Genomic DNA, 23,880 nt, shown 5'->3' on the forward strand with positions numbered 1-23,880 from the left:
CGTGTTTATTAAGGTTTAACAACCTCAGTGTTTGATAGGCGTCTGGTTCAATGAATCATTTTTACAGTCGAGAATACAATCTTCCAGCTAATTTTAACTTTTGCATTCATCCAGCTCTGCATTTTCAGAGCACAAGGCCATTTCGAAGAATGTTTGAGGTCCGAAAAAATTGCATGGAAGAATCATGTTTTGCTAACTGATCAGCTTTTTTCGTTTGCTTCTATTCCGCAATGGCTAGGAACCCAATATAGATAAACCCCATTACGATAGGACAACTGCTGCAGTAGCTTGTCACACTCCCAAACAAGTCTTATGTGTAGGTTCTGGATTTCAATGCGTTCAAGGCTGCTTTGCTGTACAAATAAATACATACATTAGCATTCATGTAGCGCTTTTCAATACAAATATCAGCGCATTCAAGAATGGCATAAATTTCAGCCTGAAAACTGTTGGTCAACTTCCCAGTGCATAAGATACATTTTCTCCTGGGCCAAACACTCCTGACCCTACCATGTTATCTTGTTTTGAACCATCAGTGAAAAAAATATTGATCCAGATCGGAAAATTGATCCTCCTATGTCCCAATCCTGGCGCGTTACATCAGCAACCCAAAAACGGTGATCAAAAAAGTTACGCTTAACTAAGTATACTTGACTTATTATGATGTGCTTTAATGTAGTCATGTGTTCTTTCAGTTCACTATTAGCGCAATCTCCTCACTCTAATAGCATTCTGTTGGGAGGCCCCTCACCGACATCGCCACAAGGGCTCTTCAGCTGATAGGTGTCAGACTGACAGATGCCAACACGATCGTCGGTGTATGACCCGGAAGGCGTCATCAGTTAGATTTTGCGATAGCAAGTGATTCACACGTTTTTAGTAATTGTAACCTGTAGCAAATAAAGTTATATTTTATACTGTCCGTGAATCGCGTGCGTATCTTCATTTCCAATATCGCAACAGTGGCGACGAGGTACAGAAGTTTTCGTGCGAAAAAGTTGCGCGTTCGTCGAAAAATACCGCATTTTTGTGGATCGGAAGACCGGGGATAAAGTGCAATGGCGGAGACTAACGGAGGATCAGCGTCAGGAGGGCAGCCGCAGCCAACAAACATGACAGAGGCTGTGGTACACATTCTGACTAATCAGCAAGCCCTGATGAGGCAACTTGCGCAGCAGCTGACCGCCACACAGATTGCCGTCAATAACTTGTCCCGCGACGAATCGGTGCTGGACTCTCTGTCAAGCAACATGGCGGAGTTCACCTACGATAAGGAGAATGGGCACACATTCGACGCTTGGTTTTCCCGTTACGTTGACCTCTTCGACAAAGATGCCGGCAAATTGGATGACGCAGCAAAAGTGCGACTTCTTCTGCGAAAGTTGAGCCCACCCGACCATGAGCGCTACAACAGCTTCATCCTTCCGAAGCTCGCTCGGGAGTTTACCTTCGAAGAGACGGTCTCTAAACTTAAATCGCTGTTTGGTGCCACAGTTTCCACATTCCGACGGCGATATAACTGCTTGCAGACCAATAAGGACGACGGAGATGATTACCTGGCTTACTCCTGTAAGGTAAACAAGGCGTGCGTCGACTTCAAGCTATCCGAATTGACGGAAGAGCAATTTAAGTGCCTCATTTTCGTTTGTGGCCTTAAATCAAAGCAAGAGTCTGAAATTCGGATGCGCCTAATCAACAAGCTGAACGAATCGGCGGACTTAACCCTGCAGCAAGTGGTGGAGCAATGCAACACCCTAGTCAACCTGAAGCAGGATACGGTGTTGGTTGAAGGTTGTTCGTCATCGGTGAATGCGATCGCTTACCCCAAGCGGACGAAACCGAAGCGGCTGGCGTCGGCAGATAAGAGCCATGAGCAACCTAAGACCCCCTGCTGGTCATGCGGGGGCATGCATTTCAGCAAGGACTGCCGATTTAAGGACCATCGGTGCAACGAATGCGGAAAGTATGGGCATCGTGAAGGCTACTGTGCATGCTTTTCGTCCAAATCAAGCAATACTGCAGCCAGTACGGAGAAAAAGAAGAAGAAGATGCGGAATCAACCATTGGCGAGGACGGTAACAATCCGAAGCGTCGGCCAGCGTAGGAAATTCGTCGATCTCCAACTCAACAATGTCCCTCTTCGTCTCCAGTTGGACACAGGGTCCGACATCTCCATCATTTCGCATCGGTCATGGGTCAAAATTGGTCGGCCGAGTGCAAAACCAGCAGTATTTTGTGCCAGAACAGCGTCCGGAGAACCACTTCAGCTAATTGCGGAACTGGAATGCAATATTACCCTCAACGGCATCACACGCGGGGGTAAGTGTTTTATTGCATCTCCTAACGTCCATCTCGACATTCTAGGCATAGACTGGATGGACTTATTTGGTTTGTGGAATCATCCGATCGCTTCGTTCTGCAACCAGATAACGTCGCAGCCAACACATCAGATGGTTGCTCTTCAAGCGCAGTATCCTGAGGTGTTTACCAGTGAGATGGGTCTATGCAACAAGACTCCCGTCAAACTGGTACTCAAAGGCAACCCCAAACCGGTGTTTAGACCAAAACGTCCGGTAGCATATTCCATGGAGCAAGCAGTTGAGGACGAACTGCTGCGACTACAAGGCTTGGGCGTTTTAAAAAAGGTGGATTTCAGCGATTGGGCGGCACCCATTGTCGCAGTACGGAAGCCAAACGGAACCGTTCGCATCTGTGCGGATTTTTCAACAGGCCTTAACAGCGTGCTGGAGGCAAATCACTACCCATTGCCTTTACCAGAGGATATATTTGCAAAGATGGCCAACTGTCGGATTTTTAGTCATATTGACTTGTCCGATGCGTATCTGCAGGTAGAAGTGGACCCTGCCTGCCAACCACTCTTGACCATCAACACGCATAAGGGCCTCTTCCAGTTTACACGGTTGTCACCAGGTATCAAATCCGCCCCTGGAGCCTTCCAACAGCTGATGGACGCAATGTTGGCTGGCCTCGAGTATACCGTTGGTTATCTGGATGACATCCTGGTAGGTGGTCGCAACGAGGAAGAGCACCAGCGCAACTTGCAACTCATTCTCCAGCGGCTCAAAGAGTACGGGTTCACCGTGCGCATCGAAAAATGTAGTTTTGGCATGCAGCAAGTCAAGCACCTGGGGCAGATTTTGGATGGTAACGGAATTAGGCCAGATCCTGAGAAGACGACAGCAATCGTTAATATGCCACCACCGCACGACGTTTCTTCGCTTCGTTCTTATTTGGGAGCCGTAAATCATTATGGCAAGTACGTCAAGGATATGCGCAACTTACGACACCCCATGGATCAGCTGCTAAAAGCAGGAACAAAATTCGAGTGGACGCCCGCTTGCCAAGCATCATTCAATCGATTTCGAGAAATCCTGCAATCGCCGTTACTCCTTACGCACTATAACCCCAAGATGCCTATAATTGTATCCGCCGATGCATCTGCATTTGGGCTGGGAGCTCGAATTGCACACCAGTTTCCTGACGGGACGGTCAAGGCAGTGTATCACATTTCCCGTAGCCTGACAGCAGCTGAAAGTAACTACAGTCAGGTTGAAAAAGAAGGCTTAGCACTCGTTTTTGCCGTTACCCGCTTTCATCGAATGCTGTTCGGTCGAAAATTCACCCTCGAGACGGATCACAAACCGCTACTCGCTATTTTCGGATCCAAAAAGGGGATTCCGACGTACACGGCTAATCGTCTCCAAAGATGGGCATTGACCCTACTCCTCTACGATTTCGAAATCCGCTACATCTCAACCGAGAGCTTTGGGCACGCTGATGTTTTGTCACGATTGATGGATCGCCGCATGCGCCCAGATGAGGAAATCGTCATTGCCAATCTCGAAATGGAGTACTCGATCAAAAGCGTTATCAACGAGTCGTTAGAAGTATTTCCGCTATCGTTCAAGACAGTTCAAGCGGAAACTAAAGCCGATGAGACTATACAGCAAGTCATTCGGTTCGTCAACACAAGTTGGCCTTCGAAAAAGACGGATCTATCTGATCCTTCAGTGCAACAGTTTTATTTGCGCCGTGATTCTCTCACCATTGTAGCTGATTGCCTAATGTATGGAGAACGACTGGTTGTTCCACCAAAGTTCCGTAAACGGGTGCTCCAGCAGTTACACAAAGGTCACCCGGGTGTGGAACGCATGCGGTCAATCGCCCGACAGTATGTCTACTGGCCACACATCGACGCAGATATTGCCAATCTTGTCCAGACCTGCACCGCATGTGCCTCCGTAGCAAAAACTGATCGTAAGACATCACTTGAATCGTGGCCTGCACCTGAGAAGCCGTGGCAGCGTGTGCATCTAGATTATGCAGGTCCACAGGATGGATGGTACTACTTAATCCTGGTGGACTGCTTCAGCAAGTGGCCCGAGGTGGTACGAACCAAGGAAATCACCACCGCAGCAACCATACGCATGCTTCGCAGTATTTTTGCCAGATTCGGGATTCCTGAAACACTGGTAACAGATAATGGCACACAATTTACCAGCGGTGCCTTTGAATCGTACTGCGAAAAGAATGCTATAGTCCACCTGAAAACTGCTCCTTTCCACCCGCAGTCGAATGGCCTCGCAGAGAGGTTCGTGGACACCTTTAAAAGGTCGCTCAAGAAAATCACCGCCGGAGGGGAATCATTAGATGAAGCCATCGACACTTTTCTCCAATGTTACCGGTCAACACCATGCCGCAGCGCACCAGCTGGAAAATCTCCCGCAGAAATCTTGGTTGGCAGACCAGTTCGAACATCACTTGCGCTGTTACGACCACCTTCACAGTTCCACGATTTGAAGAACTCGAGACAAGAAGAACAATTCAACAAGAAGCATAGTACAAAGCCGAGAGAGTACACTCCACAAGAACTTGTCTGGGCTAAGGTGTACAATAATAATAATTGGAGCTGGGAAGCTGGGAAAGTGGTGGAACGCATAGGCAAAGTGATGTACAACATTTGGATTATTTCGAAGCAAACATTAATTAGATCTCACTGCAACCAGCTTCGAACTCGCCACCAGCCCGATGATCACCAAGAACAAGCGCAGTCACCAGATGACCTTCAAGTTCCCCTTAGTATTTTGCTGGACAATTGCGGTCTCAATACGACATCGGCTTCGGAGGTTGCAGTTGGCCCTGCTCTGCAACCAGGACTTCAACAGCAGCCTACTCAACGTGAAAACCAACGCCGTCCCACAGGCAACCAAATGCAACAACCGATTCCTACTCGCCAGTCTACGAGGGTTCGTAGACCGCCTGTGAGATATGAACCTTATCAACTTTATTAAAAGGGGGAGGTGTTGGGAGGCCCCTCACCGACATCGCCACAAGGGCTCTTCAGCTGATAGGTGTCAGACTGACAGATGCCAACACGATCGTCGGTGTATGACCCGGAAGGCGTCATCAGTTAGATTTTGCGATAGCAAGTGATTCACACGTTTTTAGTAATTGTAACCTGTAGCAAATAAAGTTATATTTTATACTGTCCGTGAATCGCGTGCGTATCTTCATTTCCAATATCGCAACACATTCTTAACTGCATCCATTTGTATATAGTCATGAATATTCCATCCAACGCATTGGAAGGGGCGTTTCGTAGTACCCCAGTAATCTAGCAAGCCTTTGTAGTTTGTTTAACTTAACTTGAGTAGCGATTTGTTTTGTTTTTACCCACCAAAAAATAGATGCGTATGTAATAATGGGTTAAGCAATGGCCGAATAGATCCAACAAATCATCTTCGGTTTCAAACCCAATTTTCTACCAAAGGTTCTTTTCCAGCCCCAGAAAACATTTCTTGCTTTTTGTATCTGTGTGATATGCTTATTCTCAACAAGCTTACTGTCTAATATATCTTCTAGAAATTTGGAACTTAGAGATAGAAAGAGTTTAGCATCTCCTATATTTAGATACTTCTTTTTTTTCATTAATTATGGTTCGTGGCTTACGGCTAACCAGCCGAGTGCAAATTCAACAACTACCGAAAAACTAAACATTACGTATACTTTGCAATTGGATTAAATGGACTAATTGATGTGAGCTCTACAAAAAACACCTTTTCTCGGTGAGAATTGAACTCATGACTCCCTGTTCTCTAGATAGGGCGTGTTACCCCTACGTCACGAGAGGACTCATGGACGCAGAAGTTAACCTGAATTCGATATCATCCGAAAATTCTCATTGAGTTCCACCAAGAAATAGTTCAAATAATCATCCAGGAGTTTCTCCACTATATGTCCTCTGTTTCTAAGAAATTCTGGATTCTAAGAACTTTGGATTTTAGGATTTTGAAATTCTCTGATAGTTTTTAAAATGATATATCTATGAATTCTTAGGGAAAATCATGGACAAGAACAGTTTTCCTAGGAAGTTCACGAGACTGATGAGAACAACGATGGAAAAAAAATGCAAAATTATGTGATGGTTTTAGGCGAACATTCCAGTTCGTTTGAATCCCGCCGGGGACTACGACAACGTCATGGACTTTTGTGCCTGTTGTTCAATATTGCGCTAGAATGTGTTATGCGGAGAGCCGGGCCTAACAGCCAGGGTACTAGAGATAGGCAACTCACTCGTGAGTCGTTCAAAAGAGTCGACTCTCAAAAATGAGTGAACGAATCACGATTCTTTTCAAAAGAGTCGCGATTCTCTAGCCTGCAATATTCAAAAGGGAGTTAAAAAAATAACCTATATAACATTTTTGAGTTGGATTTATCTTTATCAAGAGTACAAGACATGTATAAATATTTTGGAGTTGCTCCATACATAAAAACGACATCATTCAGAAAATGTCACGTCGTGTTTGTTTGTTTTGTTCATGATTTATTTTTGATTTTTTTAAATGAGTCACTGAATCGATCAAAAGAGTCGATTCACTTTTGTGAGTGAGTCACCCACGAGTCACTCCCAAAATTGGACCAGTTTGCCCATCTCTAATGTACATATAATCTTAAGTTCTGAAATTAGTTTAATAATAAAAAAAATGAATTACAGTATTGATGCTGCTATCACGAAGGCTGCTCTCAATAATTGTTTTATTGCTTCAACGATGACGATTCCCAACAAACTTCGAATTGAATTTGAGGTAAAATTCAATGCGACGGTGAAATGTGTACTCGATATGTTGGGAGGTCGTATCTTGAAAGCCTGAAATAAAAACCAAATTGTATGTATAATCTTAGGTTTTAAAATTAGTTTAATAATAAAAAATGAATTACAGCATTGAAACTTCTATCACGAAGGCTGCTCTCAATAATTGGTTTATTGCGCCAACGATGACAATTCCCAACAGAATAAATCCAGTAATAATTCGCGGAATATTCTAGATATTATTCCAAAATCCCGTACAGCTTCTCGGAATATCTCCAGCAATTTCTTTATAAATTTTTGCAGAAGTTTCTCTAAGCATTTATCCAAGAATTATTAAAAAAATATTTTGCTTCGATATAACGTAACGAACATTAAAAACGAATCACGTTATATCGAGGTGTTGCTGTAATAATGTTCGGCTAAAGTGAAATATACAAGTCCATAACACAAAGTGTCTTTGCCAACTCGTTTGTCTAAATCTACAACTTTGCAGAATATGTTAACAAGCTATTTCTTTATTTCATGAGTTGTCATTTATCGAAACTGGTCAAAAAAATCACTTATGATTGGAAAAATCATTTAATAATGTATGCTGAAATTCAAGTTATGTCTTAAGAACTGTAGAAATTTCATTCAAATTTGTCCAAAAATAACTCAGTTCTAACCCTCTCAAAAATACATATACAGTCAAATCTCCCTTATCTCTTAGATATCTTTTCAGTATCTCGATATCGAGTTAGAGAACCATATAAAAAGCTGGTTTTCGAAGCCTTAATGATCCTTTGAATCGAATTTGCACTAGTTGTATGTTCTATAATTCCTTAACTCTATGGTCTCTTCAATATCAGTTATGAAGAGTTGACTCTACGTTCGATTTTAATGAAATCAAATTCACAACTTTATTGTTGTAAGGATTCGATGAATATGACAGAAATTGCAAAGCTGCACATGCATATTACACTGCATTGTTGATATTTATTTATTTGTGTCATCTTTTTTGCGAAAAAGCAAAAAAAAAAACAACAAAAGGGTCGTTTTTTAGAATCTGTTCAAATTACACCAAAAGGTTTTGCTGGTCCAGAAGAGTTAGATTACTTACAAATCGTACTAAATTTTGTGTGACTTCGTTTCAGCGTGCAAACAATGAACAAATTTTTAATTTCTTTTACTTGAAATACTTTATTGGTATAAGGTTTAAGGAAGGGCTACGGAAAGATTCAGGATCACCTTAAGACTTTTTCAACAGAAAAATTGTATTATTGTCCTGGAGGATAATAGTTGAAGAAATAACTGAAAATTTTCCTGGGTTGTTTCCACAGTAATTCTTAACCTTGGTAAACACACCTTGGTAAAAATAAAACAATGGAAATTCTTAGAAACTATAGTAATTTTCAAGGATGTAAGAATTTCTCAAGAGATTTCCAGGAAAAAAATGAGATTAAACTTTTGGAGCTCTGCTGGAGTTGTTAACAATCCTTTCGAGAAATTCCTGCGAAAATCACTCGAGTAATTCCTGAAATCATCCGTAAAAGAATGCTTGTAAAAATATTCTGGGGAGAATGCCACAAGAAGATTATAGGAAAAACCACTTTTCAAACTTTGACGCCCATTGATCTTGGCAGTTTTAATTCACTGATAGACTAGAAAGCCAACAAAAATACAAATTTCAAATTCAGAACATGATTCAAATTCCGAACACACGACTTTAAACAGTGTTTTTAATTTGTCATTGAAATTTTTACACAGCTTTCTGTGATACTCGATTATTCTTGCTTTAGGCTCATAAAAAAATTCTATGAACCCTTGTGTAAAAAGTCTGGAAAATCCTGAAGCAGAATAAGTGGAAATACTTGATATATCTCTACAAAACTATCTAAAGGTATCTGTGGATGAATTTGTTAATGAGTCACACGTTGTATTTCATCAAATATTTTTGGACGAATTTTACTGGAAAGTATTTTTTAACGGATTGTAGGAAGGGCTCATGAAGTAATTCACGCTAGAATACCACTAAACTGTTTTAAGGTGCTACGGAAAATATTGCAAGAAAAAAGTCTTTCAAAAGATCTCAGTTTCTATCTAAAGCGTACATTCAAATATAACTTAAAGTTTCAAGAAGCGATTTCCTTATGTTTTTGTAGACAATTCATAAAAAAAAACTCGATTACTTTTTCTAATCGACGTAAGTAACTTTCATACAGTTTTGAGAAGGATAATTAAGAAGAATCAACCTGTGTTCTAAAACTGTTTTAAAATAAATAACCTTTTTAACACTGTCTTACCGTGTACATCGCTTAAATTTTTCATTCAATCACCTCGTGTTAAAACACTACCCTAGTTCCTATCGTTTCCCACAAAAAATTGTATGACTAAATGATATGCCGTTTCATTCAGTTACTTACGACGTTTTTGTACCAGTGTAAAATCGGCTGAAGTAGTGTTTTGTTTTGATTCGTGGTTAAGTCATTTTGTCTCTCCATACAACGGAGTGGCAAAAGTAATGGTAAGGTTAGAAAAGTTGAAAATCTGACTTACGCCGTTTTGTAAATCCTGAAATTAAACGTTCTAAAAGTGAAAAATCGAGTTGGATTAATGCGGAACGAGTAGAACTTCGTCTGCGAAACGTGTAGGATTGATAAAGTTTGTTAACTTTTCTGACTTGAGTCTATTTGAATAAGTTTTCGAGAACTGATGATTTATTAGTTTGTAAACAAATGTCTATGAAATCTTCGTGAAATTAAAAAAATATATTGAAATTCTTAGAGGAAGAATTCTTTGACAAATCTATAAGAAAATTGTTAAAAATCTTTGAAAAAATTGAAATAAAGGGTGTACGAAATCACATTGCACCACTTTTAAATGGCTGTAACTTCTTACTGGTTGGGTATTTTCTATTGAAATTGTGGATGTTATTTGTTCATTGTGAATATGTTTACGCTGTGTAAGTTTCACTAGCAGATGTGCAATCGTTGTGAAAATAGAGTCGGAAGGACAGCAGCGGCTCAAAGAAATTTTGCGCACGTACCTCAAAAATCCGGATCTACAGTCAGTGACATAAGTTAGTAACCAAATGCTATTATTCAATTACAGTCATTTTACAAAGAGTTTTAGAGGGTTGTTCAAAGACAAAAGTAAGTAACCGCGAGACTTTTTAATTTAATTCGAAAACGGTAAGTCGTGGAAAGTTGGTGTGTTCTACAAACCCACAAGTTACCGTTTTCGGTTACTTACTTTTGTCTGTAGATTACTTACTTTTGTCTTTGAACAACCCTCTGGAACTCTATGTTAAATGACTGCAATATAATAATTCCCTTACAGGCAAAATTTCAAGTTATTTGTAGTTCGTCATCCAAATTTCAGCCAATTCGGACTACCAGAAGCTGAGATACAGCACCCCAAACTTGGGCATTTCGTATGGAAAAACAGCATTTGGTTACTAACTCATGTCACTGACTGTATATCATCGTGCCATCTGTAGAATGCTGGAAATGGTACATTCTACGGTGTCTTTTGCTTTAAATCAGTACCACGAACGTTTGAAGTACGTTTAATCGCAAAGAACGGCAGAATACGGTGGATGAAACACGTGCATGGAAGCTCTACACTTAGATGTTGACGAAACCACATTGATTCATTAAGGATGATGAGACGTATGTAAAAGTAGACTTCTGGCAGCTACCGAGCTCCAGTTTTTCACAGCTCATCACAAATTTGATGTCCCTGAGGACGTTAGACACCAGAAGATGTCGAAGTTTGCCAAAAATATATGATTTGGCAAGCAAATTGCTCGTGTGGAAAGCAGAGCATCCCATTCATGACAACTGGAACGGTCCATGGAATTCCTCTAAAAGCATTTACTTCCTTTTCTGAGGTCACACGAAGGTCCTACGATTTCCTGGCCGAATTTGGCCTCGTGCCATTACTCGAAAGAGGTTTTGGAGCGGTTCAGGGCTAAGAAGGTCAATTTCGTGCCGGAGCATCTCATACCCCCGAACGCACCGGAACTGCGGCCAATTGAAAAGTACTAGGCCATCATGAAGCAGGCTCTTCGGTAGCTTCATGATGGCCTAGCTAAGGAAGTGAAGTCGCGGGAAGATTTTAAGAAAAAATGGACTGCCACCCAAAAAGAAAATTGGTCCAAGTGTTGTACAGTACCTACCTTACGAGTAGTGTGAAGAGAAAAGTTTGTGCTTGTGCTAATAAATTGAAAAAAAAAAACAAGCGTGGGAAAATATTCACAACATGTTTCATTTTACTCCGTACACCCTTCATCTAAGAAAATTAGGAAAAATTGCTGGGGTAAATCATGGTGGAACTACAGGAAAATTTCCAAGCAAAACTTTTGAAGAAATATCTAGGAAAACTCTTTAGGAGATTCCTCGATCAATGCATCGTCAACCCCCCGTTCAATTTTTTTTACTTTACGAAAATATGGTGCTCTCTTGAAGTTTAAAGTTTCAGTTTTCCCTATGTATGACTAAGAATACAACCGGCAACCCTTTATATGTTGTATCGGCCAAACCCAACATCTTTGTTTATAATGTTGCGCTAATACAAAGCATACAGAAACGACTCTCCTCCATAACTCTTTCAGTAAAGTTCTCACGCATCTACATCAACGTCTCTCACTAACTTTTACGACTCATCGTAGAGGTGAAGCATTTTCCAACGATACAAACAAATCTACTAGGGTACGGCGCGTTCTCTCGCCATCTCTCGCGTTTCGTTCAAAACCACGAACACATACATCCTGACTCCGGTTCCTGCTACGACGACATCGCGGCAAGCAACAAGAAGAGCGGCTTGAATAAAAATATTTTACGATTATTATTACGAATGAAGCGGCGGTGGCGGCTCTGTATGCATGAAAATCGCACAGACGAAACTCGCCGAGGCGCATTACGTCTAGTGAACGCAACGAGTCAAGTTGTTCGGAAGCGACCAAGAAGTGACTTACCTATAATCACCAACTAACATACTATTTTGGCAGACAGAAAACAGTTTCCGCTCACAAGCCTAAGCTAGAAAGTGGAAAAGCAAGTGTATTGCTACAACGACTGGAACCTGAGTGGTTGAAGTTGTAGGAAAAAGTTAAACTCCAAATAGGGAAAAAATTGGAGTGATTGAACCTATGGGAGGATTATCGTTTTCAAAATCAGAGTTGTCGAAACGTAATAGTGATTTTGGTGAATGGTGCAAACTAAGTCAATAGGGAAGTGAGTGAAAGGTGATCCAAATTGTGAAATCCAAGCAATTGAATTTGTGATATATTGTTCAAATAAAAGAAAATTGAAATTTAAGTCCACGCTTCAGTGCCAGTCTAAGTGAAGCATACTGAATTGAGTGAAGGTTTACTGAATTGAAGTGTAAACAGTTTCGAAGCACAATTGTAACAACAGTGGAGCACTTATAAGTGAGAAATTTGTTCGATAAGGAGATATCTTGCAGTTGAAGAGTAGCAAAAATGGCTGTTCAAGTGGATAATTTGCTGTTATCAGAAATTGGGTAAATATCAGTTGAAGCAGAATTCAAGCACAATAACCGAGAACTTATCGTTTGTCGATTGGACTGTAGTGCAGCCTTATGGTGGAGAAAACTGATTGATAAACTAGGAAGTCGTATGACCTTGAGAATGTACCCTCAAGGAGAGTCAGTTTCATTCGACTCTATGGTGTAGATAAACAAAACCGCCAAGCACATGGTTGCCTTGCAATAGCAAGTATAGATATGAGGGGAATAGTATTGCTTTTAGCTTTTCCAGTTGCTAATTGGTTCTGATCAGTGCTCACTAGATTAACGGTATTTGTTCGAAGCTAACGAAGCAAAAAGTTTACTCATTCACACCGAAGAAGGCTATGTGTTTTCTACTAAGCAGCTTTGCTACTGACTGTAGTAAAACCAGTGACCTAGATTACTAGACCAAAAAGCAGTGATCTTCTTAACGACACTAACTAATCATCTGAAATAGATTTGAATTTTCCCTTTTACTGAAAATAGCGACGAAAAAACTGACCCTCCGAATCGATCATCTCGTGCAAACGGACAACCGGTCCCATACGTTTTACGAGTTTCTTGCCTCGGCTCTCGAAGTGGACGACAACCCACGGCACGGCATTCGTTAATCAGCTGCTCAATGCGTGATCAGCAAGCGCCCAAGTACAAAGTCCACCACTCGTAGAGGCGTTTTATATCCATCATCCCAACAAAAACAACGACACACCGTCGAAAATATTGCTCGCCAATATTTTCCCTTGGGCGAGACTCGACGACTGTGTTGAGTTGGCTAACTTTCTTCGATTCGCTTGGCTGTTTGTGTTGTTCGCGCATTAACCAACTACAGTGGAACCTTCATGAGCCGATATTGAAACCATCGACTCATGGAACAGAAATCCTTTGGAAAGCTCTTTCGAGGATCCATCAAAGTAACAAAGAAATTTTGTTTCTAGTATAGTTCCATGAATCGATATCGAAGGCATCACTGTAACAACTTCGCGATGCAAAAGAAGTGGCGAACGGGAAGAAGCAAAATCGGAACGTCGCATTATGAGTCCCCCTTTCTACGCGGAGAGACCCTTCGGAACAAGTTCTGCTGTTGTAAACAACATAACAACGCAATCGGAAATCAGTTGAAGAGTACAGAACCAGAAGCGTTCTAGACGGTACGACGATGTGCGTGGTGGACGTGGATGTGGGCCATCGAGTTCGACATTCGGGGTGGTTGGGGGGAAGGTGTGTTCGGGTGGTGTGGGAATTTTATGAGCATGTCAGCTAGATTTGAGATTTTAACAAATTTGTCGTCGTGTGATTAGTTCTAGAAATTTGGCGTTTCGGAATGGGACCAATTTACGTCTTACGTTTTTAATCGTATTCTTGCGGCTTGGTGGTAGATGGTTTCTGCAGATATCTAAAATATGAGATTCAAAGATTGATATGACTCGCAAATAGGGGGCCCAGATAGCCGTAGCGGTAAACGCGCAGCTATTCAGCAAGACCATGCTGAGGGTCGTGGGTTCAAATCCCACCGGTCGAGGATCTTTTCGGGTTGGAAATTTTCTCGACTTCCCAGGGCATAGAGTATCTTCGTACCTGCCACACGATATACACATGCAAAAATGGTCATTGGCAAAGTAAGCTCTCAGTTAATAACTGTGGAAGTGCTCATAAGAACACTAAGCTGAGAAGCAGGCTCTGTCCCAGTGGGGACGTAACGCCAGAAAGAAGAAGAAGATGACTCGCAAATCGTACGGTTCTGAAAACTCATATTATCCCTACATAGGGCCTCTGGGCACAATTATCTGTGATTCTTGATTGAGTCAAGCATGTTGTTGTTTTGACAATAACTGTAAGTCCTCTTACCCATAAGTAGGTGAATCACGTATAGAGGTTGTGATCTGTTTTCTACGTAACAATCATAAACCTAAAGTAAAAGTGAAATCAACCTTCAGTATTTTTCAATCCTGGTCAAACCGAATGGAGCATAGGGCCGACGTGAAAGATTTCCATTCTTGACGATTGTCCGATTTCGCCTTGACCTACCAACAGGTCACATCTTGGTCGATTTTTTCAGCGTTGAGGCTGCATCTCCATGAGCGTAACCGACACAACCCCACTTTTGTTCTCTAATTACTGTTTTGTTACTATTGTTTGCTGAAGTTCAGTTCCTTAGATCCAGTTCTGAAATATCTGTGAAGATTTAGAAAGTTCTTTGTTAATACACACCATGTTCCACTGGCGAACCTTTGAGTTATTGTGCATCGACTTATCTGCCTGTAACCCTATCAGGTATCAGAAGGCCGGCTCCAGAGGCACGTTCCCCGCCATTTGGGAGATTTGTGCCATCGCCATATTTGAGCCTATTTCATCATCTACCCGATGGGAGAGGAAAGGGAAGGGAAAGATGGGAGGAAATAGGAGTGGGGTTCCTTGAAGAGGGAAAATCGCATAAGCGAATTAAGAGCATGTAGCTCCATACCACAATGGGTTCGAACAGCGCCCTAAAAAGGGCACTGCAAAACGCATGAGCGTAAAGAGAGCCTATAGCTCATTACCACAGCGGGTTAAGAATAACAGAAGGTCCTGAAGATTCAGGTAACTGAAATCAGTTTCACTTAATGAGTGTTTACCAAGTAATTGGAATCGCATTTGCGCAAAAACTGGATATTTACATATCAGGTGATACGAAGTTCCATAATCGGAGTCACAACTATCACACACAAATGATTCAGCACGCTGAATATTTGCCATGTGATAGTTGAGTCGGCAGTGACCTGTCAAGGTTGTTACCAAGAGACTGCAATTCTGCTTTGACAGATTTGTTAAATACTTAGCCACCTTTGGGATGGCTCAGTAATGTACAATTTTGTTTGACGACATGACTAAAAAATTATTCCAATATTTCTGGTGCTGAGTTGTCGCCCAAGAACTTCTGAAGCTTCACCCAGCACTTCGAAATTGGAACAGCTGCCTGAGGGCCAATGAAGTCATGCGACGTTCCATTGCGAGCTAATTCATAAGCCAATTCATTCCCAGCAATGGAAGAATAGCAAGGACCCATATAAGTTTACAGAGTCCACTGAATTCAGTTCCTCAAATTGAGTTCGACGTGCGATAACAAGCTTAGACCTTGAGTTGGCCTAAGCAAGAGCTTTAAAAGCAGCCTGACTATCTGACATATTCCTTTACAAATAGCCAGACGTCAACTCGTCCCGCGAAGGGAGTTGTGAGGAACAAATTGACAAGCAATTGTGGAATTAACTCGAAGCAAGGACAATTGTGTCCCAATTCACCGGAAGTGGAAACATTCAAATCACTAGGATTTCCAATGGACGGAAAGAATTCATAGAATTTGGTCACAACCAATTCCCAGTTTGTGGAGTATATGTTGATATAGAGATGTAGCGATCATCATCTGATACATGCCAATTCGTCAACTCGTGACTAATTCTGTTCAAGCAGAGCATTATGTCTAACACTTCTTCTCTAGCAGATACCATGAAGGTTGGGCGATTCCCTAAAATAAGTAATCCAAGATTTGAACTACTTAAGCATTCCATCAGACTGGAGCTTCTCAAATTGATATCTGAGCTGCTCCAGATGATGTGATGAGTATCAGCATCACTACCCACAAATCAGCAGAAGGCCTTTTCATAGGCAGTGAACGACAACTCGTTTGAAATCATCCATTGGGGATGGTTTATCATGTGGTAAATACACCACAAAACGAAAGACGTATTTCCTATTAAGGTCATCAACAGAAACATCAATTGTGACATCACATACATCTCTGGTTGTTAACTCAGAAATGAGTGTAGCAACGTAAGCGCTATTTATGAACACGCGTGCTATAGAGTTTTCCATTTCATGTTTATGAAAGTAACAAAAACTGGGTTCACAAGGTTACCTAGATAAAAGTTCACAAAAGTAAGGTTTTTGCGCCATTTGAACTGTACCATTTGCATGAGTCTACAAAGATTGATCGTTGCTGATATTTTATGCTGAAGATTGGTCTAAATAAGCTATCCTAACCGTAGCCACTACCCAAACTAGGCAGGATTAAGCTTTTCGCAATCTCAGAACGAAAAAGACCAGCAGCGAAAAAACCAGATCGGCATCTGTTAAAAATCGCCAAAGGCGAAAAGCACAGACTACACTGTGTAATACGCATAATGCGAAACCATAGAGGTGAAAATGTGAACTAAATTACAACGTATAAATAATCCCACTCTTATTTAGCCTCAGGCTTGAGACTGAAGAAGGGCAGCCGATTATCTCGGAGAAACACAAGGTCACCTGCACCATTGCTCCGGGTAGCACAGGAAGGGCATAATACTGTAGAGGGCGCCCTGGTACTCCACAGGCTCCGTTTGCGGTTGGGTTTTATTTAGCCCCCCCAACCATTCATTCATAGGCACGGTAAGTTTAAAGCCGCATGAATTAGGGGTCACCTGTTAGGTGGATTTTTACCACCGGAACAGGCAGTCCGTAGTGTTAATTCTAAGCCAATTGAAACAACCGCTACCGACACTACACGGCTATCTAGGCTGATCGGGAAAAGGAAGTTAACATTGATGATTAACTCCTGACGTGCCCAAACAGCCTTTGAGTTATTGTGCATCGACTTATCTGCCTGTAACCCTAACTCGTCAACACAGTCCTTGCTTTCTTGATCCGTACACCTATTACGAGTTTGGTGAAATCTTCTGGCTACATATTTCAAGGGATAGATAGGATTAGATAGAAAGCAAGTCACCAAGTCGAAGGACCTTTGGAATATGTTGCATTGCTTCTGGATGATACGGAGTATGACGCTGGATCATTCGATACGGAATTTAGCATGTTGCCATCGGACTCAGCTCAATGTTCCTCTGTGTCTGGTTTCAGATTTTACAAACCTTCGAGAATCGTGTAATCATACGCTGTATAGTGTTGATCTGACACGAGACTCGCGAAGAGGAAAAAAAGCAACGTCATATGCAGCCCTGATTTCGCAGTCACGAAACGTCAGATGCACCCAGTGAACCACGTATCGTATAAGGATGTGCGCCAAAAATCTCATATTCATACGTAAAAAATCAGAATCGCACAATATGTCAAATCAAAACGAATAAATGTTAACACAAATTGTATATAATTCTCCACTACGATTCATTGTCGACAAACTTTGTTGACAACAAACCATGCCGTAAATAATATAATCTAGAATCGCATCAAGTTGTATAAACTGACGGATCATATATCAATGCAGATTAGCATCAAATTAAATCGCAATAACTTAGCAAAATTTGCCACCCGAGGTCGGTATCTTCTGGCGGTGGGCTTCAAAGAACAACAAAGCGTGTGTGCTGTATAGCAAACTTTCTTTCATGTTGGCAAATAATCACATCGCATTCATTTAGCGGTCTGTGATGTAGTGGTATGGTACCGGTTTTAGGGATCCAAAGGTCCGGTGTTAGAGTCTTACTGGAAACTTTTTTTTATTTTTTTCGGAATTTTGTGGCATCGTATTGCTGACCATGGAAAGTCTGAAAAAGTCGTGCGAAGTGGGTATATGGCATCCAATTTGGTGTGTATATAGCGTTTTCATTCATTTTATACGAGTGATTTGATTCATATATAATGATGTAAAGCAAAAAATATACCAACCAAAATGTTGACTGGGCAGTAGGGCGGCTCAAAATTTAAAAATGTTTGAAAATCCAATCTCCCATATACTCCTTACCATCCTTACCATAAAAATTGTGTTCTGTGAAATTTTCAGCTTTCTAGGTGGTGATTTAAAGGTGGCCCAAAGACAATATATGTTTGTATGGAAATTACTATGGAGAAATTTTGAGATATGTTCCAAACACGGTAGTTCTGTTATATTAATACAAACTTATTATTCCATATTGAAAACTCGTTCTTCAAACCATAATGAAGAAATTTTCTGAAGAGAGAAATTCAATCCGAAGGATAGCAGAAGAGATATCCATGAGTTTGTTTGCTATTATTAAGCTTAATATGGGATTATAGCCCTGCAAACATATACAAAAATCCCAAACAAAATTAGCTCAAAAAGGATTTGTTTCTTCAGGAACATCCTTCATTAAGGTTTGAAGAATGAGTTTTCAATATGGGATGATAAGTTTCTACTTACATTACAGTACTAGAGTATTTGGAACATTTCTCTAAATTTCTCCATAGTAATTTCCATATAAACCTATATTGTCTTTGGGCCACCTTTAAATCATATGGGAGATTGGATTTTCAAACATTTTTTAAATTTGAATTGCCCTACTGGGCAGCCAGTTGATTTTTTGGACGAATATGTGGAAAGTATTGGAATCATTTATAGACAATTTAATTCAGCGAAACATTTCATTTGATTTGCGCTGACGAAACTAAATCGAAACAAGCAAAACATTTGTTACTGCAATGTTTACTGTTCACTGTTCACTCTCCTGCAGTAATGCAGGGCTACGATGTGGAAACGAGTGATAAATTAAACCGGATCGTGCCGGGGACCGACGACGGTCTTCTAATGTTGAAAAATAAGTCCGTAGCGTTCAAACAACCTTCATTTTTAAGGTTTCGTTCTCTACTCCTCTGAATTAATCGCTCCTTTTCAAGATTTTTGACAAATATCATACAGTCTGATTCAGAGTCAATCCTTGATACTTTCGTGACATGGCTTTTTTTCATTGTTAAATCTTGGCGAATTGCGCAAAAGATTCTTTGAATCGAAACATTTTCGTAAAATCCTCGAATGAACTTGAATAAACTCTTACGAAATTTTTATGAATATCACGAACAGAAATATGTTTGTAAGAAATCCTCGATCAGGACATAACATATATTTACGAAAATCTGACACCATTGGGTTCAAGAGCTGCCTATTGTACTAATTGATAAATTTTCGAACAAATATATCTGAAAATAAATAATGTAGAAATTTAGAAAATTGAGTGAATCAAATTCTCAGAAATCATTAATTTTCACAAATATCCAATTCGGTATTAGAATATATTAGAGACGAATTTCAAGAATCGAGGAACATCTGTAGAACTTCAAAGGGGGTCACAACTTTGAAAAGATTCAAAATAACTTGATCAGCTATTGAAATCCTATTGACAGGTCTAGATTTACAAATGTGAGGGGCCCGGGGATCATTGTCTTGTGGGGGCCCTTTTCGCAGGAAAACATGTTGATACTTAAGAATATACTAGATATGTTTAATGTTCTATATAAGCTTTTAGTTATCATAAGTCAAACTATTTTACACACTTAGTTGAGGTCGGCTAATTGTAATTCTTTTGCCGAGATCAACACAGCCGAGCGGTCAGCAACTGAGTTTTGGCTGATATGTCAGCACAATGTCAAGTTTGTTTATAGCAGCACCTATGGGTGCCGCTGACATCAAACGTCACTTTTGCTGAGATGTCAGCAAACGAACTTTAGCCGAGACTTGCACAGCTCAGATCGGCATTCTGATTTAAGTGTGTATAACATTGTAACAATGTTTAAAATCCATTATGAACGTAAATCAATTTTAAATTTAAATTAATGTAATTTATGTTATCGTTGGAACTTATTCGTCAACAAAAAATCATTTGACGATTCCCTTCTTATTGATTCCTAAATTCAAATCATGCTTATTCTATTCATGATTTAATATGCAAGTTGTTGAACATTCAGATTTACTTAACAGTTTTGAGTTGAATAAATTGGTGTAGAGTTGGTTGCAGGTCTTTTACGAGAGACTTGGACTCTATTTCTATGCAACTCTCTCTTTTTTTAAAGGAAAGTCTTTAAGGTCTCTATTTGAATTGAAATGGTTTCAAATATTTATTTTTTTCATTCTGATTGCAGTGAATCCTATTACACAATTCTTAAGGCTTCAGAGAAAAATTCAAAGTTTTGACTTTGCTATTCAGTAGGTTCTTCAAGAGTTTTGTTTCACATGTCTCGAGGAAAAACTCTGATAAATCTTCTAGTGATTTGTCATGTGATGAAATATCTAGGATAATTTGGAAACTCATACAGGGATCTCTCTATAAATTCTTGTAGAGATTCCTCTACCATTTCTCTTTGTGGGCTTCGTAGCCGTGCGGATAGTATCACCATGGCAGTTAGGCGCATCGTGCTAAGGAATACCGAAAAACTTTTCGCGACGAATGTTATTCGACTGTGCCACTGGGCGTTGCATGCTAGTCCGTTGTCTAGTATGGTGCTTCCTTCAAATGGCGAACAGCCCACTGGAAGCATTAACGTGTACTGTCTTTAAATTCTTCCTGCGTTTTTCGAAAGGATGCCTGGAGGATTTTCTCCAAAATTTCCTCCATGAAATCTTTGAGCACTATCTCCAGTAATTTCCTCGAGGATCAGTTTTTTTTTTCAAAGACTTCTGATATTTTCCCACTTATCCTTCAATCGAATTCTCCAGTTGTCTAGTTGTCTTATAATTTTTCTTGAGCTCAAGAAAACCCCATTCTGCATGTTCCAATATTTTGTTTTAGTTAATGTATTTGTGTTGAATTTTGCCCATTTTTCCGGATTTATTAAAAAAATCTTTCCAATCGTATGATGCAAATTCAAGAGTATGTACTTTTGAATTGATTCTAATTATTCGTAAAAGTTTAATTACAGTCGACTCTCCACATCTTGGTATTGAAGAGACCATCGAGATAAGAAGAGATCGAGGCATAGAACAATTTTTTTATGAACACTAAATTGAAAATCGCTCCGTTACTAGGAAAATTAAAAACAAACAGACGTCATTTCGTCTTCGCAAATTGTTTTGAATCCCTAAAATCTAGTGTAGTAACCTTTGATGAAGGGCATATCGACATACGGAGAGAAAATTGGGAACGAAAATCACATTCAGATAGGGAGATATCGAGGATATGAAGAGTGAAAATGTATGCAAAATTAAGGGGCCGAAAGAATCATCGACATAGGGAGAGATATCGAAATGCAGAACATCGAGATGTGGAGAGATGACTGTATTTTGAACATGGTTAGTTTCCAAAAGGCTCTCAGAAACATTGAGATTAACAGGATTGGTGACTGACCCATGATACATTTTTCGTATATGTATGGGTACATTGAAAACAATCAGTCACTATGATTTGAAGACTTGTAACTTTAGATTAGCTCTACTGGCTCAAGCACTAGATCTAAAGTGAAAATTTGTGGGTTGACATCATGTCTCTTGTATGAAAGCAACTATTGACAGTTCATTGTAGAAGGTAAGATAAATGGATTGCACTTCCAAGATTGAGGGATCAAGTTTGGGTCAGGCGAAAACATTTTCTACCATTATTTAATGGGTTCAAATCAAAGCATGCAACGTTGTATTCCAGAGCTGTTTCTTTAGTATTGTCAAGACTCAGCAGTACTGAAAATCCAAGAGCAGAGCTATTCGTATCATCGACCTTTTTTAACGTGTTGGGTAAACTGGTCCAAAATGCCACATTCAGGATTTGTGTCGTTTTCTCTATTTACAATATTTGCCAGGTCCATCCCACTCGTGTTCAGAGTGGGTACTACTTCTTCAGTCGACTCTCCACATCTCGATGTTCTACATCTCGATATCTCTCCCTATGTCGATGATTGCTTCGGTCCCTTCATTCTGCATACGATTTCTCTCTTCATATCTCGATATCCTTTTTATCTCGATATGGTATAATCTCGATGTACTCTTGTTGATTTTTTGTTCCCAATTTTCTCTCTATGTGTCGATATGAACATTATCGAAGGTTACTAGACCAGATTTAAGCGATTCAGAACAATTTGGAAACTCGAAATGAAGTTTGTTTGTTTATTATTTTCCTAGTAACGGAGTGATTTCCAATCTAGTGTTCATTAAATTAACGTTCTTTGTCTCGATCTCTCTCTATCTCGATGGTCCCTTCGATATCGAGATGTGGAGAGGTGACTGTAGTACTGCATTTAGTCCCTTGGTACTGCAAAAGTTACCCAAGTTTGATAGATCGCAGTACACTTTCCACGGCATTCTAGATTTTGCTCTATTACTTACCTTATGTCCCACAAAATTTTGCGCAACTGCAAGGGGCATGGAGGTTTTTATTTTGTCTTTGGTAGAATGCCATTACTATGGAGAACGAAGAGTCATCTTTCTCAAGTTTCTCCATGCGTTTGCTTTGTGGTATGGAAACGCTTGTTCGTTGATAAATTCATAAAAAAGGTATATCATCGAGTTTATGTTTAGGGGCCTTCCTTAGCCGGGAAGTTAGAGTCCGCGGCTACAAAGCAAAGCCATGGTGACTGGCGTCGATTCCCGGTCGGTCCAGAATCTTTTCATAATGATTTTTTTTTCGATTTCCCTGGGCATAAAGTATCATCCTACCTGCCACACGATATACGAATGCGAAAATGGCAAGTTCGACAAAGAAAGCTCTCAGTTAATAACTGTGGAAGTGCTCATTGAACACTAAGCTGAGAAGCAGGCCCTATCCAAGTAGGGACGTAATGCCTAGAAGTTCATGGGTTGTAGTGGCAACTCTTGGGTAGACTTATTTTAACATAGTTTGGTGGAGAATACAAATTAAAGTTTTCTAGGAATGGACCAATTAGTCCAATTAGTACGTATTGGGCCATGGTCCCCTGATGCTAAACACTTACGGTTGCTTTGATCTAATTTAATCCTTGTGAAGGGGAGGATTAATTTTCATATGTGTATAGTTTAATGAAAAGTAAATGAATTTTTGATGTTATTTTTTCAAAAATACCAATTTGATATTCGAGAAAATGATCTCATATTCGGAAAATCGTTTGAAGTCCAATTCACAAATTAATTTGGACAGATGCATTTTTGACCGAACGACTGTAATTCAAATTTTTCCTAAAGCATACATATATATTTGACAGTGAACATCTTTGGCTCACAAAGGCGAATCTTGTTTTGGTCCACTCAACCAGATATGAGCTCATCAATCAACATTTCATATTCTATTCAAGCATCTAAGAGCGGGTGCTGCAGGTGACGACCTTATTTGTCAAATTCAATTGATTTTAATTCAATTAGTATGCCCCACACTTGGGAGGAAGATAGGTGACGATTGAATTATCTTATACAGCGTACATAAAAAAGAAGAAAAAAAAACAATCAGAGAGGGGGGAATTTCTGAAAAATCTAAACTTTAGATGATAGCTTACTGATTGACTAGCCGCCGCCGTCTTTGTTTGGTTCCTATCGAACGATTGACAAACTCTACACGCTTGCTTTGTTAGCTTTAGTTGTGGGAAGTGGACAAGATCAGCGTCTCCGG

At 40.2% G+C, this 23,880-nt stretch overlaps 1 protein-coding gene across 4 annotated transcripts in view; it reads left to right on the forward strand.

Moving 5' to 3' along the window:
• Positions 1–23,880, forward strand: part of LOC5575162 (zinc-type alcohol dehydrogenase-like protein C1773.06c) — a 92,633-nt gene that overhangs the window by 48,438 nt on the left and 20,315 nt on the right. The window contains exon 1 of one of the 4 annotated variants that reach the window (XM_021846596.1): positions 11,952–12,616. The exons of the other annotated variants lie outside the window; for them this stretch is intronic. Coding sequence (XP_021702288.1) covers positions 12,576–12,616 — 41 coding nt within the window. The 5' untranslated portion in view covers positions 11,952–12,575. Of the gene's footprint in view, positions 1–11,951; positions 12,617–23,880 lie in introns of those variants that run through there. 4 annotated transcript variants of the gene reach the window in all.

Source organism: Aedes aegypti, chromosome 2 (genome assembly GCF_002204515.2).
Source record: "Aedes aegypti strain LVP_AGWG chromosome 2, AaegL5.0 Primary Assembly, whole genome shotgun sequence".
Classification (NCBI taxonomy): domain Eukaryota; kingdom Metazoa; phylum Arthropoda; class Insecta; order Diptera; family Culicidae; genus Aedes; species Aedes aegypti.